Source organism: Falco cherrug, chromosome 5, assembly GCF_023634085.1.
Source record: "Falco cherrug isolate bFalChe1 chromosome 5, bFalChe1.pri, whole genome shotgun sequence".
Lineage (NCBI taxonomy): Eukaryota > Metazoa > Chordata > Aves > Falconiformes > Falconidae > Falco > Falco cherrug.
The window spans coordinates 57,496,551-57,520,189 of NC_073701.1; the positions used below are offsets into that span (position 1 = coordinate 57,496,551).

General features: G+C 45.4%; 1 protein-coding gene across 2 annotated transcripts in view; it reads left to right on the top strand.

Moving 5' to 3' along the window:
• Window positions 1-16,906, top strand: part of KCNMB4 (potassium calcium-activated channel subfamily M regulatory beta subunit 4) — a 28,503-nt gene extending 11,597 nt beyond the window's left edge. Inside the window, exons 3-4 of one of the 2 annotated variants that reach the window (XR_008732322.1) lie at window positions 8,728-8,968; window positions 13,234-16,906. Coding sequence is in view for 1 of the 2 variants with exons in the window: in XM_055710817.1 (XP_055566792.1) it covers window positions 8,728-8,896 (169 nt within the window). In the remaining variant the exon portion in view is untranslated. The other variant, XM_055710817.1, reaches the window with a different exon arrangement.
• Window positions 16,907-23,639: the final 6,733 nt, after the last annotated feature.

Consider the following 23,639-nt stretch of genomic DNA (forward strand, 5'->3'; position numbering starts at 1 on the left):
GCTGCTGCCTGAGTGAGCAGGAGAGTCAGAAACATGGGATCTTCTACAGGAGATGTCACGGCTAGGATTCATGTGAGCTTGGTGTGGGCAAGATGCTGTGAAAGTTTTTATAGTCAGTGGAGAGAAATAAGGGCCTTTCAACTTGCCCAGAAATAAATGCCTAATACAGCTTGGATGCTCAGAGATGTTCATTTCTCTGCTGTAAGGGAGCTTAGGGTGATCTGCTTGGGTGTAGGCACCTAGGTGGTAGGTGTCCAGAGCTAGGTGAGCTGGTTCTCACATCACATCTGTGGGTGAAGGAAAGGCAGAAATTTTCTGAGGCTGCATACCGCCTAGGGTCTGCCGTTTATGCAGGTTGACACTGAGGAATTGTGCAGCACTCAGGCAAGGTTTTTTCCTTATAGTTGCTGCATCCTGTACTGTTAAATGTTCTTGCCAAATGTAACGGCTGCCTTGAAATGCTGACTTTTGCTGATCATACAACAATTTATGTACAGCAGAAGAGAGGCTTGCTGCCAGAGATACTTGAAGATAGTCTAAGCTGAAATGTGTACACCATCTATTTTCCTCTGGAGATAGGATTGAGCTTTGAGGAAAGTTTTGCTGACAAGGTACGTGCTTGCTTAGGTATACTTTTAGAGCTACGATGACTAAACAGCTTGTGAAGCACTAAAAAAACATACAAACTGAGGGAAAAATCTGTTCACTTCAAAATAGAAGGGTACATATTTTCTGTCAGTATTTTTTTAACTATGTGGGTGAGCTAACTCTTCTTTGTCTCTATAAAACATATAGTGGTAGGTTCCTTAGAGAGAGCAGTATTTGCAATATTAATATTCTCTCTTTTGAAGTGGCAGAATAAAATTCTAGGTAAATATCTAGGCAATGCATGAACGTTGTCTCCTCTTTATCAAACTTAATTTAGCATCATTCTCAGAACTGCTGCTGCGTGCAGAGTGCACTGTTAGGTAGCACCTCCCTTCAGTTTGGCGGGGCACATTTCAACAGGCTGCTTTGAAAAGAAGAAAGTTATGTCATTTGTGTAGTCCAAAGATATACAAAAGAGATGAGAAGCAGACTTGGCAACTTCAATCATTCCTGATTAATATAAATAGAGAGGCCCAGCACAACTACCTGTCAGATATTTACCTTTGGGAACCAAAGCACGGCTTAGCTTGGAGCTCAGCACCTTACTGAAAAGTGAGGTTTTGTTTTGCCACTGTAGGCATTTCCCTTTAGTGTCCCGCTCTTCTCTGGCCAGCTTTGGGCCAATTGGTGCATGCTGTATGGGAAAGATGCTTTTTCAGACCTCTGGTGAAGGTGTCTGTTTGTTGGCATGATGATACTCTGGTCTGAAGGGAGCCCTGCCCAGCAGAAACCATCCCCCAGTGTTTCAGAGCACAAAATAAAGGACAAATTCAGATGAGGTTCTCAGGCTGTTGCCAAAGGTTTGAGAAGGCACTGAGCTCTAGTTCTTCAGTGTTCTGGATCTCATGCTGAGTGTCTCAGGATGTCTGTAGTCATGACCACATGCAAACAAGGGTCACAGCTACATGCCTAAAGTGGAAGGCCTGCAGGAATGGGTGGGAAGGGGGAGATCCTGTCACTTTATTTCTTCATGTCCCTGCTCTCATTGACATCAATAATAAGAATGAAAAGAGAGAAACCAAGATCTCCATCAGCTCAGACCCGTCAGTCTCATGCCGTGCAGAGACAGGCAGAGAAACATACATCAAGTATTTCTTATTAGTGGCTTATTTATGTGGCATTATTGCTTTTTAGCTCTGGGTTCCTCCAGTACAGCAACAATGCTCTGTGGTCCCTCTGCCACAAGCACAGCAGATGAACCAGCTACGTTTTATATTTCTCTGTGTTTGCTGCAGGATGCTGCACACAAATTAACCTGAGATTTAAAGAGCAAACACTGCCTAGCAATTAGCAACCGCCTGTGAGGTGTTTGGGTTCCCTGCAGGCCATTTATCTGGAAAGAATTATCTGCAGGCAGTAGGACTGCTCTTTCTTAAATGGTGGAACAGAAACCTCGGTTTGCTCTGGTATTTCACAAAGTTTTCTAAATTCCCTCCAGTCAGAAGATGCTGCTGCTATTCCTTATCCTTTCTTTTACTCTATCACCTGTGGAGGAGTGCTTGGGCCTGGGAGGGAAAGGACTTTACTATTGGTAAGACATAGCACTGCCTCTGTGTGCAGCCACCCAGCTGAGGATCTCTGTCTTGCAACAATAGGGGGAAAAAATACCCATGAGTGCTTGTCATCATGATGTGAATAATTGTGGGCAAAATAAGTGTATGCAGATTGCAAACATCTTTAAATCCAGATTGTTTGAATATAAAAAAATATTTGTAAGGTTTTCCTGTCCTGTGCCTCTGTCTCTGTCAGCTTCTACTGTGTCACATAAATTACATGGTGTGATGCATAAATGATGACTGAAATGTTTACATGCCTGTAACTTTTTGGTTCTGCATGACTTTTTGATGATCCTTGCGCCTAAGTTCTTCCCGTGATGTTTGGTAATTGCTTCAAAGTCTCTGATGGAGGCCTTTGTCCAGCATCTGTTTGAACTGCTTGGCAGCACCTAACAGGGACGAGTTGCATAACGCAACAACTAATCCAGTTACTCCTGGTCAGAGCCCCACGAGGCTCCAGCCTCGAGCTCAAAGTCCTGCTAAAAATAAGTACTGGTCTCACCTTTTAGCAGTGAAAACAAAATTCCTCCCTCCTTGTCCAGTGAAAGGGAAAGGTGTGTTTCCAGAGACTTCTTTAGGGCTTTTTTTTTTTTAGTTTGTTCATTCTTCCTTCACCCTGGGGCTGCTGCTGGGCGGCGGTGGTGTTGCACAGTGGCCATCGCTGCTTGCAGCAGAACCAGGTCTCAATAACTGAGCAGGGCATGAAAGTATTCAGGTTTTTTCCCCCCTTTTGTCCCACTAGATCTCTCTCTGTCCCCTGCCACTGCTTTGTGCACTGATGTTAGGAGTTTGGGTGCATCCTTTTGACAGGCTCTGCATTTACCAGAGAGGTAAATAGCAGCATCACCAGAAACAAGAGATGGTCCGTAACCAAGCTTAGAGGGAATATGTGCTACCCCTCTGGTCAACAACTTTGAACTAAAGTATTATATGGAAGTTACAGAGCAAAGATGGGTTTATTAAATGCTGTGCTACACTTGCAGAGACAAGGTGATATCTTTAATTATATCTGCTGATTTTCACAGGGAAAGGAAACCCATTTCTGGGCATGACATACCTCCTTTGGGTTTGGCATCTCTACCTCAGCACCAGGGGAGAGATGCTCTGGGGGCTCCCAGCAAAGCCATGTCTTTGTCATGAGGGGTTTTCCCCCAGGGATGTGGACACTTTCCCTTTTCTGTTTCCAGGCTGAACAACAAGTCTTCAGACTCTGGGAACAGGCAGGTCATCTGTACAAAAGTAGCAAGAAGAAGTCAAGACTGCAGTTTCGATACATGCTGACCTTGCTGTGCAAAACCAGCGGTTACGTTACTACCTTTCAGGTGTCCCGATACTTGTTTATTTATCTTCCCAAGGAAAGGGATTGTTTGCTGTGGATGTACAGCCTTCTCTCTTCTCTTCTTTTTGCTGTTTGGCTGTTAAATACACCTTTCTCCCTTCCCCCTGCCATCACCCCTTTGTTTTCTCTGCCCAGCCCCGCTAGCCTCTGCTGCTCCTGCCATTCCCACGGCAGCTCCATGGCTCCTTTCCAGGCTCCAGCTCTCCTTGCCTCTGCTGTTGATAAGAGTTACTGTTTTAGAGGCAGAATCCAGAGTTTCCAACTAAAGTTATCCGCTCCTTTGCCCTGTATCTATCGTTCCCAGGTGGCTGAAGTATTTTCCTACTGCTGTGCACTGCTGTTTCACAGGCAGGTGATAACCACCCACAGGCTCATTCTCCTGAAGGCCATGTAGTATGTCTGGTTTCTGAATGCCTGGTCATCTCCATCGTGGTGCAGCACCACACTGGGGCTCTGCCCCGCTGGCATAGCCCAGCTCTGGCTCCCCTCACCTCACAGCACAGCCACCGCGATTATCTCAGGGCTCAGAAGTAACTGTGACAGGCCCCATAAACCTGACGGCTCACTAGCAGTGTCTTTGCTCGCTTGGTGACACTCTCTATCTGCCCTTGGCAAGACAAGAATCTCTGGGCGCATATTTCTGACTCAAAAACATGTCGGGCAGTTCTCTTGTATTAATCACCATGTAAGCCTTGGAGCTAAAGCCAAAGGTTTTTGTACCAGGACAGCAGGACAGACCCAGCTCTTGATGATCCCTGAGGGTCACCAGCACCCTGGTAACAAGCCCAGCCCCGAGCAGGAGGTTGCAGCGAACTGCCCAGCCCCACAGCTGTGTCCCACTGGCCAAACAGAACTTCTGCAGTCCTGGCTGCTGCTCTGGGTATTTTCTACAAGCAGATTTTGTTCCTTATCCATCAGGCTTCATTGCAGGATCGCTTAGGAGTTGTCCCAGGGATGTCCCCAAACATTCTGAAGACTCAGATGTTAAAGGACAGCTGCTCTGCCCAGCTGGCCAGCTCCTTCAGAGGCTCACTGGGTGGTGGTGGCCATTCTGCTCTGTCTGAGAATTCGTTTCTTCAGGAGGTGGAGGATAACCCTTTTCTAAACTGATGTCATCATGTGAGGCCAACAAACAGCCTGGAAGAAGTGAAATCCAGCCTCTGCAGGCTAACCTGTTAATTAATCACTAATGACTTTGTTATGTTTAAGTCATCTGATTAATTCTGAATCTTACTCCCTCTATGTCCTAATTTTTCTGCAGTGTTTTGTTTTGGACCTTACCTATGGTTTTCAGCCTGGCACGGATCACCTGGAAACAAACACAAACATGTCTATTCTTCAGGTTTTAGCTGGGCGACTTCCTAGACCCTCACTCACATTGCCCACCATGCCAGTTCCTGGCTGCTGAGATGGGACTCGAAAACCCAGCTTGCAAGCCTGCCCACCTCATGCCTCCCTACCCCACTTTTCAAGGGGAGAACAAAAACCTGGGGATGAGCCCAGTTGCCTCACTCACAAGGAGCAGCATGTGGGGCCATGAGGACCCCCGTAAGCCCCTGTGGTTACCTCTGTGCATCTCCTGCAGAGCTGCAGGGCTGCTGAGGCTGCAGCATTCCTGCTGCAGAGGACATCTGGCTGCCCGGCCCCCACCCCTCGGGCTGTTCTCACCACCGACTTCCAAGTCCACTATAACGCATGTGATGCTGGTGCGTTCTTGCTGGTCAGGGGTGTTTTCCTCTGACTAGATGGTCCTTCTGAGGTTGTGAAGGCCAGCTCAGCTGCATGGGCGCCCCTCTGGCATCAGCCCTGGGCCTGGGGTCTCGTGCAGTGTGTTGTGAGGGTGCAGTACGGCTGGCTTTTGCTCCTTGCTTTGGAAGCTATTATTTGTCATGGGTTGCAGTCTCAGTGCCAAAAAGCAGAGGTAAAAGGAGTTATCTTGTAAAGGAAAATAGAAAACACTTTGGTTTTCAATAACCCCTCTTCAGGTATTTCCTTCTGCTGTAATAGCTGCATCTCAGTGGGACCCTCTGCTGCCAGTACATCCTCCGAGTTGTTTTCCAGAGCACTGTCCACAGCTGCTGGGAGCTCCAGTGATGGACTGCAGGGAAGGGCTCCTCAACTGGGCACAGCTGAGCCCAAATGGGTCGGCAGATGCAGAGGAAGAGCTGGCCCTGACAGGAGAGGGAGGGAACCATACGAACACAAAGAAATGGCATTATATGCTGCCAGAGTTGATCTTGATAAGTTTCCATGAGCTGTTACAGGCAGATAACCAGGATGCTGCCATCCAGGAGCGTGCCATCTATCTGCTTGCAGTGCTGTCTGCCTTTATTAGTTTTTCTCATTCACTCTTGGGGTCCAGCAGTGTTTATCAGCACTGGACAGTTAATTCAGGATAAGATAAAGAGCAGCTGAAAGCACAGCCGTTCTTCCAGAATAACCACACAGATTAAATAACCAAGTAGGAGCAAGGCTGAGATTTGTCCCATCATTTTTTGGCACCAAGAGTCAATACCAAGAAACTATACCATGGAGGGTCTCTGAGCTCTCCCACGCATCGGGTCACCCTCCAGGAGTGCTTCCCCCTCTGCTAGACTGAAGAAGGGCATTTAATGTCTTAAGTGTGGTGCTAATAGTAATTTAATGACTTATTTAGGAGGGACCCAGTCATGACTTGATGCATTGTCTGAAGAGACCCTGTGAGCAGTTGAGAGTGAATTGCTGTACGCTTTCTGCCATGTAGGAATTGCACAGGGACTTTTGCGGTAGCTAAGAATAACAATAATGTTCATCTGAACCCGAACCTCATCTTGAGGCTTCATTAAAGGCTTCTGTAAATCTTTGGCTGTTTTCCAAAAGGGAAACTTTTTAAAATTACTAAGTTGTAAGAGTTACAGTCAAACCTATAATGAGTGTTTGGTATCCATCACTGCTACCTTTGGTATAGATGTTTTCCAAAATATCTAAGGTTAAGTCAAAAGGGTATCTTGCTCTCCCCAGTCACACTTTTTTTTCTTTAACTGAATCCAGTTTTCTAGTTTGTTTGCTTGCCCCTTATTTTTGAACTCTTTGATTAGTATCTGCTTTTAAAAAAAATACTTAAAATTCAACAACACTTGTAAACTGAGAGCTACAAGGATTGAATACAGACTACATACGACCTCCTTGCCACTTAGCACTCTGTTATTCACAGATGATGATAAGGTAAATATGAGGGGAGTAGTAGTTTACCTCCTATGAAAGGGTGTTTCTGTTTGGGTGCTGTCATTTATATGGCATAGGCTGGTGAGTTTGTGCCCATAAAGCTAATATTATTGTATTCAATTTATGGTCTCCACATGTGCCTGATTATGTGTCTGGAGGATTTTGGTTGAGCAGATTCCACGTGTTCCACTATTGAATACACCTGGGTTTCTTTTGATCATTTTTTATGTTGCTGAGTTTCAGATTTTACATAGCTGAGCTGCTCATAATCAGTCTTCTTTTGTTCCTTACTACCAAAATAAAGAGAGATGTGTGGTGCTGGCCTTGGGGACCTGCAGGCTGGCACTGCGCAGAGGAACCTTAAGACAGCAGTTTTGGGGCAGGACCTCCAGATGCAAATGTGGGTGCAGTCAAATCAGGGATCGGATGTAGCCTGGCTGTCTGGCTCCACTAACTCCTTAAGGATGGATAAAACCCTGTAGATTTGTAGGCATCTCCATTAATTAACTTCTCCATGAAGGAAAAAGAGTTTCTTCTTGTTTCCCCTACAGGGAATGTTTTCTTAGTGGTGCATTCTGATCAGGATGAAGCTGTTGGGGGAGGGACAGCACAGTCATTGCACAGGTATCTGTTCCCTTGTGCCACTGCATTAGGAAAGCTTAATTCCCAGGGCCCAGCTGGATGAGCCTGGGTTGCCAGGATTTTAGGCTGTGAGGTTTGTCACTCCCAGGAACATCGGGTAGTGTTGATGAAGCAACATGGGATGGGAGTGTTTATTGTGAGTGAGGACAAATATGAGTCAAGACTACATATATTTTCCTAGAGAAAGTTCTGTTTCCTTCCTTTGCAGATAGTTTTCCAGCAGACTGCATCTCTGGCTGTAGACGGGGAAGCAGCAGTGAAGTACAAATGCCATGAGACTGATTTAATAACTGTTAAACTGCAGGGAAAGCAGAAAGAGCCAGAGCTGAGGAAAACCTGCCATCAGATTTCCCAACCAACTTCCCAGACTTGGAAGAGGCAGACGGACACCTGATCTTTCAGACATGTGGCATGGCTGAATTTCCAAACTTCTTGAGATGCCTCCATCGTCCTATTCTCCTCCTCTCTCTGTTTCCCTTTGGAAATGCATAAATCTGTCACAGACACAACTGTGACTGTGCGTTAGATGCTGTTGGCAGAGGCATGGAGGTTCGGGTCTTCAGGGGAGGCTCCCCAGACTGTTCCTGTAGGAGCATACTTAAGTCTACTGAGGAGCTGGTGTTTGGAGTACCAAGTCACAGATTATTGCTGAAGTAGCCTCTGCTGGGAAGAAGCTGAGTTGGGAGCCTCTGGCACCCCAGGGCCAAATTGGAGTTCTCCTGGGGGTAGGTTTTGTGCAGACCCCTGCGTGCCGGTGCAGCTGAGCTAGCCTGGGCCACCAGCAGTGAAGCACTGAGGACAGGGACTGGCTCTCCATCCAGACCTAAACCACAGCCAGGGCTTCATCAGGAGCCTCCCTACACCCCATGGACACACCAGCACTTAAATCTAGAAGGGAAGCTTTAATTGCACTTTAACTCATTGCACAGTGTTTGGTGCCATTTCAGGTAGGTATGAATAGCTGCTGCCTGGTATTTTTGCTGGAGTGCTTTTTTCAATCCACAGTGTGATATCGTATCTGTCATGGCTGTTTGTGATGATGACAACCCCTGCAAGACCTAAAGTACCATCGTTTTTTGGTTTGTTTTTTTCCTTTTCATTTGAATGAACCTGTTAACCTGTAAACACTGCAAGTGGAAAGCCCTCAGCCGCCACAAGTGCTGGTGATAGACGGGGCAAATGAAAGCAGTGAATGAAATGGCCCACTTCATCATTTTCTAACACTGTTGCAAATGAAACACCTTTATTGTCTCCATGGCAGATTCTTTCCGCTTATCATGAATTGATGATGACGAGTTGATTTATATTCTGTTCCTCTTCTGTTCCTCCTGTTCACAGGCCAGATGATGTGATGCTGAAGCGCACCCATGATGAGACTGTCCTCTTGCACTGCTTCCTCTGGCCTCTGGTTACGTTCCTGGTTGGAGTCCTCATCGTGGTCCTGACCATCTGTGCCAAGAGCTTGGCTGTCAGGGCAGAGGCAATAAAAAAGAAGAAGCATTTATAAATGGCAAGGCTGCTGGTGGAAAAGGAAAACCTGCAAGAAGGTCTCAAGTGGGGCAACCTGACACACCTGCAGGTCTGTGGGGCACCCAGCTGCACCTCCTTCCAGCGTCTCATCTGATGGTGGAGTTGCTCTTGCCTCAGGATTATTCTTGGGAGACTGCCCCATGAAATGTCAGCTAGTTGCTTCTTCTGCTATGACAGTAAATAAGTATATTCTACCAAAAAAAAATAATTCTACACTGCACCAAATATGCTGTGTGCTGTTAGTCCTGAACAGCAGCTACCCAGGTCCTAGTGGTATTGAGAGACAGTTTATAAAAACCCCTGATGATGCTCATTTCATCTCCACAAAATTATCTTTACTATTGTTTAATATTAAATATTTAAAATATTTACTTTACGATATATGGTATTTGCAAAATAATAAAGTTTGGTTGCTTGGGGTTTTTTTTAACCTTTTAATTCTTTTTTTAAAAACAGCTTTAAGACAAAAATAATACTGCCGATTTTGGGTTTTTTCCACTGTGTAGAACTTAATTTTAAAATTCAGACTTTAACTTCTGTCTGGGTGAAATCTTTCCTCACCACCTGTTCATTGTGAAGGAATGTAGAAATCTCTCAGAAATACTTCTCCAAAAAATGAAACAGTTATCGGAAAAGGTGATTAAATATTGGATCTAATTTTATTGCCTGGGTGGTATTCAGTCTCTACAGTTTTTCTTGTGTCCTTTCCAGTACTCTCTTCAAAATGCTCTCAGGCTGTAAGGAGCAGGGATTTGGAGTGCTTTTACAGCAATATGTTTTACCAGCAATTTCCCCAAATAGTGGTGTGTCTGAGCACTTGCTGAGGGGAGCCTGTGAGCCGTGGTGTGACATGTCACCAGACTCCGGGGATGGCTGAAGAAGGACATCAACTCTGTAGGGCTGTGGGTGTTTGCTGCTGAACTGCTCACCAAAGTCGTGCCAGGTCCATGCAGGGCTTCAAGGGGATGCTGCAGAAAATGCAAGGCAGGCTCGGCGTGGCATCTTGCTGGATCGCCTTTCTGTGCTTGTCGCAGTTCCTCGTTGTGTAAGGTGGGAGTACTGGTCGTAGCCCACTTGCTCAGTGCAGAGATTTCTGTATTTCTGGCAGTTTCCCCAAGCACATCCATTGCATGCTGTAGCCAGGGGCTGAGACCAGAGCAGCTTCGTGGCACTCATCCTCACCCCTGCAGAGCTGGACACCCCTGGGACCCGCTGTGCGGCTTTGCAGGGTTGGCATACAGCAGAGAAGAAAAGCTGTGTGGCTCAGTCAGGAAAGTGAGTCTCTCAGCATGTGATTACTGGCAAAGCATTTTAATCTACATTAACAGTTCTACAGCTCTAACCATACTGTTCATTGTACTAATCTCTGATACTCTTAGCGTTATGTTTAAATACCTTGTATTTTGTTGTGCTTTTAACACATAGGAGATGTATTTCCTGAGGATGAGAAAAGTGCTAGATCTGAAAGCCTGAAAGCTTTGTTGGCACAAGGCACAGTAACAAATCTGCTTGTATTGCCCAGCGTCTCTCTCAGATTAATTGCATTGTGTGTTTAAGAATTGATTTCCATAAGGCTTCTTACTTTGTAAACTTCTACGCGTCATTGTGCCCAGTGATGAGGGCAGCAGGGCATCATTCTTCACTCCCCTGCTTACTTGCTATATGAATTTTGGAGAGTCCTCTGGTCCCAATCCACGCTGGAATAGCTGTTCCTTTGAAGAAAGTTAAGGAAATCTGTTTCTGAAGGCAGGAACTTGATGCTTCTTGGCTAGTTGCTCTGTATGAAAAATCTAATTGGGTGTTGGTTGCATATGTTCAAGCACGTCCACTTCTGTGGATGAAAAATGCTACTTGTATGAAAGATTTCCAGTTCTCTCTGTTAAACATCATGCCTTTGGAGGTGCCTGTTGTTAGGCTCGTACAGATACCTTCTGCTGGCTCAGCCTCTGAAAAGCTACCTGGATATACCTGATGAAGAGAGGTGGTGAGCTCTCAGCCCATCATCTGAAAGCCTGCCAACTTGTGGAAGTGCTGTCCTGCAAAGGACACGGGTTTTCATTTCACTCGTGTCTCACTGCTGTGCTCTTGCTTGCATCCTCTGCGATTCTCTTGCCTTGGCAACCCACAGAAACGTTGCACACGTGCACACGTGTATTTTTTTATATGTATATAATACTTCTTTACACTCTGCAAATCCCAGAAAGCTGCCTTTGTGGGGTGGTTTGGTTATCTGGGTGAGGTGGTGGCAAATTCTCCTCCTCCATTTCCCCTTGGTAACTTCTTACAGGCAAGAGGAATAACCCCGATTTTCTACATATACACACCCATTGTTTTCCCAAGGGAGAAGGAAATACATGATGACACAGATTCAGCATGGATTTTTAAGCCAGTAGCTTGGGGCTTTCAAATCCAGATTAACAAAATCCCCTCTAGCTTTGCTCCAGAAGCTTTTGTGACTGACTTGTACAGCTGGCTCTCCGAGCAAAAGGCAAGAAGCGTATTGAATGGATGCAGCTCACTTGATAGGCAATCGCATCCTTAAATCTGTTAGAAATGCCATTTGCAAAGGCCTCTGGAAATAAGTAATGGTTACAAAGATGATATTAAATAATTTTGCAGAGAGATTAACATCCCAAGTTAAACGCCCAAGTTGGCATGCAAAGACAGGCAGCAAATATCTCCTGGGCATGGTAGTATGTGATGCTAAGGGGGGAAAAAATAATCCTAAAATTCACTCTTCTGTCCCAGCCTGCACCTCGTTGATTTAGAAATGTCTTTCTAATCCTCATACTTGATTGTGGAAGATGGGGATTTCCTTCCAGCGGATTATTCACTGATTTCCCCCTTGGCTTTGTGGATTTCCAGTTTTTAAGGCATAGTCTCTGAAGTGTATTTGCAGCCAGAGTGGCTGCTTTTTCCAGAGCCATCTGCAGAGTCGACTTTTGCGTTTTATTCAATATTTATATGCTATTGCTTTGAGGAATTTTGTTCCATCATGCTGTCTGCTGCTTTGCTTCAGCAAGATCTGCCTTCTCTTTCATGTATTGCAATTAAATCATTTTGTTTATACAGTATCTTTCTCTGTTAGCTTCTTAGGCTTCTTTTTTGTTGCACTTTTCCTGCTTTGTGTGTTTCTGTGTTGCCAGTAACAGGCAAGATTTCACGATGTATTAGAAAATTTAGCTACTGAAGAAGAAGCTTAGTTCAATGCTTGGAGAGGATGAGGGATGTCATGGGGGTATCCAGGGGCATTTGTAAAGATCATTACCTGTCATTTCTGCTATAAACGTAGTCCTTTGCCAAGGGTCCAGCAGAGTCTGCTGGATTTGAGGGGCTGTTATAACCTGGGCTCTTCGGTAGCTGCCACAGGATGCAAGCTAGGAAGCACGGTGGAAAGGTAGCACAGATCTCTGTTTCCAAACTTGCACTTCCAGATGTGTTTTGAGGGATTTGTCCTAGATCACAGCAAAGGTATCTGTGAGGCACTAGAGTGCAGAGCTCTCCATGTATGTGCCGCCCCAGCTCAGCCTGCTGCTGCCTGCCCCAGCCCTGGTGCTGCTGCCCACAGGACTTCCCTGGCTGCTCTTGGCCTCCAGGAACCCTCTGCTCCTGAGCCAGGGCTGCGGTGTCTTCTCCCCAGGAGCAGGGATGCCTACAGACAGCCGTCAGGCACCTCAGCTCATTTCATGCACTATATAAAAGGATCTGTTGAGCGTGTGTTGTCCCGTCAGAGTCCAGCTGGGAAATGTGAAAACGGAAACATTGGTTAATGTTTAAATCATAGACACATTGCAGGGATTAAGTAACCTTGAGGAAGTGGCTAATGCAGTTTGCTATGTATTCAGGCCTTACTTGACAAATTAAAACTGTTTTAAATTGGGCAGTCAACACCTGTGTGGGTCTGGTACAGCGGCGGGACAGTGTGGATTGCCTGTTAACAGAAGAAACATGCAATGTAAGCATGTTTGCTCAGCATTGCAAATACGGGAGCTTCCTGCTGAATCTGTGCTTCTGCAAACTTTAGCCTATGTGACCAAAAATATCTTAAAGCCAAGAATAAACACGCAGAAAAGGAGACACCTAGAACAGCATTTAATAAGAAAAGAAAAAAAACTGAGGCCATGGCTTATATTTAGACAAACAGATGAAAGGAAGCACAGCAGAATTCTTAATTATGAAGCATGTTGTATTATGCAAATATTTTCTTGCAATCCCTGACAGAAATCCTACAGCTGAAGTTACCAAAAAATCCACTTATTTCTGTGTGTGACCTCTTCAAGAATCTAAAGCTGTTTTGTTTTGTTTTTCTCTTAGCATGGAGCAGCTGCTATTCCTCCATTAACTTTCAGTCAGAACCCAACCCCTTCTCTTTCTGGCATCTTAAGAGGTTGCTACACCAACGTGTCAAGCTAACAATCCTTGCTGCAGAAAGCATGAGCGGGAAAACCTCGAAGGGAGTATGTGTGCAATTAATCATACTGCCTTGTCAGGTCACAGACCTACTAAATGAATCAATCCCAAAGTTTGATATTTGAGAGGCTGTGCAATTTTCTTTCTGGTTTGATATGCTAGCGTGAATGCCTCCATTACTTGCACTGCGTTTAATTCACAGCTCTTTGGTGGTCTAATGGTTTTAAGCCTCATGAGTCAAGAAATCACTTTGCATGCATTGGATGCACGGCTGGAGATGCAATAAGAAGACAGTGAGTAGCCCATTAAAATAGATAGCCCTAATTTGGATGTAAAATTTTATTATAAAGTACATTGACATAGCTGTAAAATAACATACTCACCTACAATATACAGTTTCCAAACAGCACATACAGCAATCAGCCTGAGGTAACTCTCACAGAAATGCAGTAAAAGTTACTTAAATCACATTTGGTATTGCATTAAAAAAAGAAATCTGCCTGTAATTTAATGAGCTATTGCAGTGTCAAACTTTACCTTCAATAACATAACCTTTTCATAACTTTACAGCTAACATAAGATTTATCTCTTTATTTGCATGCCAGTTGCCATTCACTAAAAGCAGTTGTACAAAATCAACTACTAAGCTCTTTCATGTAACTGTTCAGCAAGTGACAGGAACTGGTGGTTTCTGGACAAAATACTTCAACTGTTTGGACCCCATACAGCAGGATCAATTCAAAAATTGATGCAAGCAGCTAACGTTTTGTTTCAAAACCCCCGAAGAGCCAATTTCCATTTCAGGCCATTTCCATTCCCTCACTGTGGGATTAGGACAAATCCAGATTTCAGATAAGGAGTAATTTTTGACCATACCTATCAGAGCACATGCCAATATTGAAGTCTGTGTCTTTTCAATACACACACACGGCTGCATTTCAGTTCGATGTATTTCAGCGCAAGAATGCAACTTCAATGCATTTCAATACAAGAAATGCAGGACCCTACACCGAAGGTTTGTGGGGCTGCAACCTGGATTGCCCCTTTCCATCCTTACATCCTTACAGCAATCTGGTCCTGCTCATGGTACCCACAGGCAAGCGGGGAGAGCGGCCGCCCCCTCTCCGCTGTTGTGCCTGCCAAGGCTGGAGGCAGCATTATCTCCAGGATGTAATATTTGGCATTTTCTGGGGGCCTGGATATTGGGAACCCTGTCAGGGTGTGGGGCTGTGGCGCAAGAGCACAACCCGGGTATGTCAAGGAGCGTGCTCCTACCTAAGGGCAAATGCAAAACGCTGGAAGGGACGTGGGTTTGGCAAGTGAGATCTTTTGTGAAATTAAAAGGACTGAACTATCTTTTCCTGCACTATTGCTCTGAAGAATAATGTTTCAGATGATTAAAAACTAACCGTGAAATTGACTGGAAGTCTGTTTTTAGGCAGGGGGAGACGAGTTTGGAAGGACTGAATATACAGCAGTCAGTACATCTAAATGGCAAGTAGCCTAGATCCTATTTTTTTTCTAAAATGTAATGAAAAATGTGTCTGATACCATAGAAAAAGAAATAATATGGAAATTCTGGAGTTAGCTAACATCTCTTGCTCTTGATGGATTAATTTTCATTCCTAATTGAAAATACAGAGTGTATGCTATGAATCTACATGTATCTGGACAAGTGAATTCCAGGCAGTAAATGATTCTGGTGCATTAAAAGCAAATAGTGTCCTGTGAACTTTGCTGCTCTTTTTTTACAGCCAAACTGGAGACTAATGGAGACATATACGGGAAGCAATACACTGTAGAGAGCATTTTAAATAATGCCTCAAGATCTTATTGAAAAAATAATTTAGATCAGGCTGGCAACAAGCAAGGGGAGATTGAAAATGGGCTGCAGAACTGTCAACACAAAGCAATAATGAACAGTGAGATACTGAGCACAGGTGTGGGGTGAGGTGTCTCGGAAGCTTTATTTGTAATATGAAATGGCAAGGTACAGGGCAAATTAATTGAATTTTTTTAAAATATGCCAGATCAGGAGGTTTGTGAGCTCCGGTTTGATGGGCAGGTGGTTCAAAATCTGAGGTACTAAAAATATTAGCAGAAAAATAAAATGTCTTTTCTATTCCTGAAAAATACAAGGTAATAAATGAGGACAGGAGGGACAGAGCAAATATAATGTTTAGTGGGAGGAGATGCCTTGGCAAGCAAAAACATGACTGTAGAGCCTTCGGATAGTTGCCTGACAGCACGCTGGTGTGATTGCTGCTAGCTAACCCCGACACTGATGACATTTAGCTGGTGTTTCAGACTGAAACTGTTGCCTTTTTTCTGGTAGCTCTCACTCAGTGACTTCTTAGGGGAATATGGGGTTACCATGTTGGTTTTTTCAACCTGTTTCAACCTATTTTTTTAACCTGTTTTTCTCAGAGCAATGTGTATTTCCCATTCTTTTTATGGTAAAATGATTGGGACGTTTAAGGTAGTGTTGCATGGTATTTTTGCAGTTCAGGCAGTTTCTGCTACCTGAGCCTGCGTGTTGGGCACAGCATGGAGGGGGGTGGAGCTGAAGCTGGCAGAACCTGGCAGCAGCAGGGGTCTGCTGGCTTCAGGTTCTGTCACTGCAGCATCAGGACCTTCACACTGATTTTTCTTTCCGAAAAGCAACACTTTTCTGCTGCAAATTCCTGCATGGCTGCAGAATCCTTGCCTAAACTCTTTCCCAGAGGAAGGAGTTTGCACAAGTGGATGCAGCAAGCAGAACATCATTGAGGCTGAACATCTCAAAATTTGCTGGAGTCAATGTCAACAGGTTTTGGGTTAGGTTGCTTTTTCCTCCAGCGATATTTTGGGCATAAATGACATAGTCATGCACACAAGTTACTTGACAGTAACCTGTTTTCCTTGCATACAGGACATCCATGTGCACCTAAGGAGTTCTCAGTTTGAAAGGTGATCAAATTTAAAGGTTTAGGCAAAACTCCACATTTCAAGTCAGTTTTTAATGACCTACTGTTTAAATTATGTCTTGACCTGTCTTGAGACTTTGTGGTAATTTATTTTTTTTTGGTCCCTAATATCTCTACAGATTTACAGCCCATTTTGTAACAATAGAGCAGCTAATGTATGGCTGCATAGTGGAAGCTCATTGCAGTGTTAACTGTGCCTCCAAGATGGATTGGGAGTTGTTCCTTCCTTCCACCCTGCTACTGGAGTGACGCACATATTCTTTGATTTCACTCTGTTGCTTCCTTCTTAAGCACCCTTTCTCCAGGCACACAAATACATATGTATTGTGCAGTAAAGGTTTACCAAACTCATCATTATTCTGTATTCATGCACACTGAGCTGTCTCTCTCAATAATTAGCTTTATAATGATCAAAGACATTCTGTACCAACTTGCATTCCTCCTAGTTTTTTTGTTTCTCTATCACTCCTGTCTAATGCTTCTTATGTTGCATTTTCAAGGTTGGTTTTATTGATAGCCAAAATAAAAAGGCAAAACAAAAGTGAAAAGCCAAACTGATTAATTCTATATTTATTTTGCAAATACATATTAAAATTAACTTTTTTGTTGTGTTTGATGTACATTCTGTGCTTTGCTAAATAACCTTGAAGACTGTGTTGCCAAGTCAAGCATTGCTATTAGTATTACTCATTATGTAGCCCAAAAGTGCTCTGATAATTTGGCCCTCTCCATTTAAACGCTACCTATTATCCCCTATGAAATCTCAGAAAAACCCCACGTAATAAGTTCTGCAGTCTCTCTGACAATGAAGGATTTGCTTCCCCTTTCAAGAGAGTAGATTTCTGGCAAATGTGCGGTATTAAAATCTGCTCCGTCCTTGGGTGAGGAAGAAGAGGGCTGGCAGCACAGTTATTTTTCATAGCATATTTCAAACAGGGCTTTTAATTGGACTGTAGATCTCCTTGCATCCCCGGGAAATGGGCATTTCTTTTACAGGCAGCTGAACTGCTGCCTGCAGAGGTTAGGTGTTACGCAGAAGGTTGGGCAGTGAAACAGAGACAGGTATGAAGTGCAGGGATCCTAGTTCCTCAGTCTCTACCCCAGCTACTAGTGCAGTTTCTGGTCCTTTGCTGAAAATGTCTCCAGGAAGATGCAGATTTTGTGCTGGGATTTAGCATTTCTGCACATCAGTGGCTCCACTGAATTCTAACAATGCTCTGGGGATGCCAGTTCTGCAGGCCAGGACGTGCGATTGCAAGTGATGGTGCTTGCTTCTGCTTCCACAGCAAGCGCAGGACAAGAGTCTGGCGATGAAGTGGTGGTTCACTAGGCTAGCAGGGGATGGTACTCACACGCCCGAGGGAAGGGAGACTGCTTTTCCTCCCCTTCCTCCCTGTCCCCATTGCTTTATTCCTTACTGTTCCTCTACACAATGCCCTCACAGTTTGAACTAATTTTCTTTGAAGTGCAGGCACTGCATAACTCATACTTTTGCCTGCTATCCCTTCCCTAAACATCTGCCATTATTTATCCAGATGGTTTAAACTCTTTATGATCAATTTATTAGTCTCTGTGAGAATTACCTCCAGCTTTGTGTGGAAATATACGCAGTGGAGGAAACAGCTGCCAGCCGTAGGGCTCCCTTAGCTCCTCTTGTGATGGTTTTCATTACAAGGCGAACTCCAGCGCCGTTTCAGAGGGTGGGATTTGATGACCGTGCCACTTTCCTGGAAAAAGGCTGCTAGCAGCCCCATCCAACAAGCTAGCACAATCTCCTTTACTATCTAATTTTTGAGTGAAGACATTTTTAATGCTGATCCAGAGGCAGATGCCGTTGGCAAACCCCTTTCCTCAGCTACAGTGGCAGAAAAGCTCTCCTTCTCCTTTCCCGCTGGGCATGCAGCAGCTGGGAGGCCACAGTGGGCTCCCACCATGTGGTGCTTCTCCAGCAGGCTTGGGGACATGGCATTCATGCTGCCAGCAGCTGTGGCACCTGGTCCTCGCCCAGCCCTGCCCTGTCAAGTTCACGTTGTGTTCTTAACTGTAAGGAGGACTGTGGGAGAATGGGCTTAGAGCCCCACATAGATTAATTAATGTTCTGTTCTTTTTTTGTGTCATTCTGCCTTATTTTTCAGATTAGTGTTAGGCTAAACTGCCTCAAGATTGCGTCTTGCCCAAATCCCACATTTCCTACTGCTGACGTTTATCAGGAACTATGGTTAGGTCACACCAGCTTACGTGGCAAATTAGACCAGCCACAATGTTCAGGAAAAAGCTTGATTTTAATACTTAATTATGAATATCAAGTTGAAGGCTAGAGGGCCATTCATTTTTTCTGGTTAAAGGCCATTGCACAAGCAGCCTTTTGAAGTCCAATTACTTCAAGGCCCATATACCACTCAAATCTGCCTATGTCTCTGCCATAAGGTTTAAAAAGCACCACTGTTTTCTATAGCATCTTGCATGCCATCTGTTTTCCAAATCACTTTCCCCAGCTGCATAATTTAATTACTGAGATAAGAGCCAGAGGGGGGAGGATATGGAGATGTAGGTAAGGGAAATTTGTTTGTGAAGCCTCTGCACCCAATTATCCCTTTCAGTGTGCTGGTACAAGAAGATATAAAGTAGCATTTCAGGAGCAAATGGGACCTGGCCACATTAACAAGACCCTCAGCTTCCCCATCTTCCTGGAGGAGATCCATGAAGAGAACAAAGTCGCACCACGCTGGGCTTTCATGCACTTGGCATAACACAGGGCGTGGACCAATATCCATCCTCCTCCTGCTGTCCAGAGCTTTTCTTTCTTATTCGCTGGTTCCCTCTTCTTTGAGGCTGGTTCCCAGCCATCGATCATACTTACATCTATGGAAAAGTCAGTGCTAGACTCACTTTTTTTCAAACGCATTGTTCTTCACAGGGGCAGGTGGCCAGCTGGGGACTGAGCTGGGTGGGAGTCTCATTTTCTGGGGGTAAGTCATGCTCTGCCAGAGCAGCTGGGCTAAGGGAGCAAGAAAAGGTCCAAGAAACAAAACCAGCGATGTCTGACAACCTGTGTCCTGCCAGCCCACGGCTACATAAAAACCTCAGATGGTCTCTCCTGGGACAGACCAGAAAGATTAAAATTAGCCATTTGTTTTTGTTGATGACAAGGTAATTTTAACACAGATCACTTCCCTAGTCTGTTGCGCTGAGTGGCAGCAAGCAGAGGGATGCAGGAACAAGTGGGTGGCACAGGGGCTGGAAGGGAGGAGGCTGGGCAGAGACACTTCCCTGGGGACAGCTGCAGCTTACACAGAAAATTCAAGTGTGGTTTTCCCTGGCAAGGCTGAGTGAGGCTGGAGTGGGTCTCACTTTGGTAGGAGGACCTACTGGGTCATGTGCGTGTTCTCCCACCCACACCATGTGATCTCAGCAACTCAGCCCCCAACTCAGAGCATGACAGGGTCCAGCCCCTGCAATCATACTGTACGGTCCTTCACAGGCTTTTCTTTTACCTGGTCTCTGATGGTGATTCAGATAGAGAAGGGATTTTTTAAAAAAAACATGTCACCATAGAGCTGGTGGTGGTCTTTGGTGGCTTTATCCTTCTTTCTAGCTGTCTCTCCATCCCAGCATGAATGTATGTGCACTTTTGTCCACTGAAATGGACCCTAGATAAAAGCAGCAGAAGTTCACTCACCATATTTTCTGTGTGTTCTCCTTTTCCTCTAATGGAGTCAGTGCAACAAGATGTTTAGGTCTAATCCCACCAAAGCAAACAGAAATCCAAGCTGAAAAACATTGTCAAGTCAAAGAACTGAAATTTTCCTACCTGCATTGGTTCATTAACCACAACATACTTTACACAAGCTCTTCCTTTTGTTTTTTCCCTCCTTCATTTTTGCATTGAAATTTCTGGCATCTTAAAGGCAAGGTCTCAGCCACCCTGGGAGCTGTCAGAGGGGACTGGGGGAGCTGCTTGTTCACCAGAATGTTTACAGAAAATTTGTCACATCTTGACCAGATCTAATTGGCATGATGTGGAAAGAAACAGGCTCCTTGGATATTTTTAGTGCTCTACAACCTTTCTAGCACAGATCTGTAGGGCATTAATTAATTCCAGTTGTCTGCCAGTTCTTTCTCTCAAAGTTAGATTCTCACAAATAATTCAGCTCCAGGTATCTTTTGGATCCAGTGATAACAGGATGCTGGCATTTATCATGTGTGGTGTCTTGAGCATGTATTTTCTGATCTGTTTGATACTTTGGACATATATATCTCTTTATTGCCTTTGCAAGTATCCATCTTTTTCTCCTAGCGGTTTCATTAATGCTACTTTAGGCATTGACAAGCGAGAGAAATGCCCCCAATTAACACAGAGACCTTTCTGTAGCTGTCCTTTATTTGCATAACATTTTCTTCCCTAGCCAAGCTGCATGAAGCATTCTGACCACCTTCACTTTGCTTTCTGCACCCAATTATTTTTACTCCGTGTTTTTACAGTGTAGCTAGGCTCATACCAAATCTATTTGAGTAGCTTTACTACACGCCATCTGGTCTGTGTTTGATTCTCCAGGAAGTTTGGGCTTTCTTATCCATAATGCCACTGGTCTTTTTTTTAATTTCAAGATTCTTTACTCTCTGTGGGATGGAAAGCAGAACTGAAGGGCCTTCTTTATGTGCTGGCTGTGCTACGACATCAGACTTGGTCTAGGCGAAAACCACATGCATTTGCCCTGTGTATCCAATAGTACCGGGAAAGACCTAGTGATTATAGTGGGAACAGCTAATTTTAAAAACTTCTAATATTAAGTTTGCCAAGTAAAAATTATTTTCCTAACTTTGCATCATGTGGTAATGCAAACAGATTGATTTGAAACGCACCGCCATACCTATTGACATATATGTGCGTATCTATGCCAAGGACAGAAAATTTCTAAAGGAGTACGTATCCTCTGTCAATTCCTTCATGCTTTCAGACTGATGCAGGGATCTAGTGCTAGTGCTGGCACTATTTTCCCCCAGCACCTTGCTACTCTGATGATTAGTGGAGACATTTCAGCCGCAGATCTCTGGGGATCACCAGTAGCAGTCCTGGGGAAGAAGCTGAACTAGTGTGAAAACTGGGCTAAGGTTTTACTTTAGTGACAGACCTCTGAGTGTGACTCCAGAGGTCATTGCTGAAATTAAGCTTTATTCTGAAAATGTGGAGCAACTCCTACAGAGCTGCAAGGGTCTGAAACCCCCATGAGGCCCCAGGACCACCTCCACTGAGCAGGGTGAAGATGCTTAGCTCCTAGTCCATCCTCAAATGTGACCGGGATACAGGGATAGTAACCAGTTCATTTAAGCCCATGGATGTCTACACTGGGTGCTGTAGAAGTCTACTAAGATGACTGCTTTGTCAATCTAACCACTTTCTGTGTCTTTCAAGAGAGGCATTCCTCTGGGGTATGGGTCTTCCAAACCCCTTCGGCTGCCTGGGGTTAAGCAGTCATATTGGCATTTTGGGATGATTACCCTGGACAGGTAGACATCCCTCTGCTGGAAATGTTTCTCTGTGGTCAGATGGAAACACCCCTGGTATTCATTCTTTCTCCACAGTCAATGACCTTCTCCAGAAGGTACTTCGGACCTGAGATTCCAGAGCTGATTGCCACAACAGGTTTGTGGAGATGGAAGGAGCCAAGGTGAGTCATTGGCTTGGTCAGCGCCTCTTGAGTGAAGCCTGTGCAGGGCACATAGAACTCAATACTATCTAGGTGCCTGGCTCCCACATCCGAGGGACAAAGTTATTTTTTCTGAGCTGATGGGAAGGCTACAGCTCCACTAGAAGTGACAAGGACTTAATGAATGTATGTTGTTCTCCACAAGGAAGGACCAGACGAAAGCCAAATTTATACTCCTGGTAACCCACCAAAGGATTTTAATGAAGGTTTTATATTAGCCTGATCATCGGCTTTCTTCTACCCAGGTGTTGGACCTATGCAGAAGGGTGCACTTGAGCATCGCTCAGCGAAACATGTCTAGTTTTAAGGCCTGATGCAGACCAACCCAGCTGAGACAAATACATCCAAAAAGCATCCGTGAGAGCCGTGCTGTGAATCAGGGCTGCTGGGAGACACGTAACCCCAGGAGGGGCTCGCTCAGCTCACTCAGCTCACTGCTTTGTGCCTGTGCCCCACCTTTTAGAGAGAACAGTTCTTCCCCTTGAGCAATGGGTGAAGATTTGTAGGGGCAGAAATACCTGGTTTGGGGCCCTTTCCTGTGCTGAGAAGAGTCAGATTGCAGGTCTCAGGTGGCACCTGAGGACAAGGGTGTGTGGCCTCACTGCTGTAGGGAGAGCAGGAAACCTCTGCCTTTATCCTCAGTAAGAGGTGGCTGCTCCAGCTGCTCTCCGCTATTGATTTGGCACATAGGCAGGCCTGGGTGCCCAAACACCAAAGACAAGCAAGGACACGGCATGTAGTTTGGCAGGGATTTTGGCATGAGTGCGGGGAAGGCCATGTACAAAAATATCTGGCCCAGCTGCTGCAGCACTTGCCAGCAATGCTGGCCGGCCAGCATCCGGCTGTGCACAAGGCCACGTTGCCATGCCTTCCGCCCAGCTCTTGGCCACGTCTTGTGCTCTTGGCCCTCTGAAGCGTGCAGGTCCCCTCGAGCCTGGGGACAGGGGCAGCTGGGGGGGGTGGTGTGCCCCCGCGGGACGGCATGCAGCAGTCACAGACGCTGCCGGCCAGCAGAGCCAGTGTGTCCCTGTCGCGCCTCTGCAGGCACCCCCACATGCCATGGCTCGGGGATGGAAGGCCTCAGCAGGGAAGGAGGAACCGAGCCAAGTGCCGAGCCCCAGCCAAGTGTCCTCATTGTTTCCTCTCTCTTTCACCCCTGAAGCTGTGTGCACCCACCTGGAGCACCTCTGTGGGCTAAGATGTGCTAGGACACCCTTTCCTGCCAGGAACTTGGGTCAGGAGAGGTGGGGAGGGAAGCCTGTAGCTGGGCTTGGTGTGAACCCTCCCCATGCTGATGGTGCTGATGACCCTGTTTGGTCAGTGACATCCTTTAGGGGCACTTTAGCCTCCTTTGGGGACCCCAGAACCTCTGCAACAGCAGAGCCGTAGGTGCTAAGGTTATGTTTTGCCTGGAGACTTAGAGACTTTGAGGTCTACAGAAATCTTTGCCCTCTTGGGCCTTGGTACCTGAATGCCTGCTCAGTGCTGCTGACTACTCCATGCCTCTAGGAGCAGGGGCCACCCCTCATCCCAATCAGGGCTGCTTGTTGAGGTTTCGCATGATGCAAATGACAGTTAGCACCTAACGTGGGTATGAAGAGGATGTCAGGCACCTGCAGGAGCCAGATACCAAAAA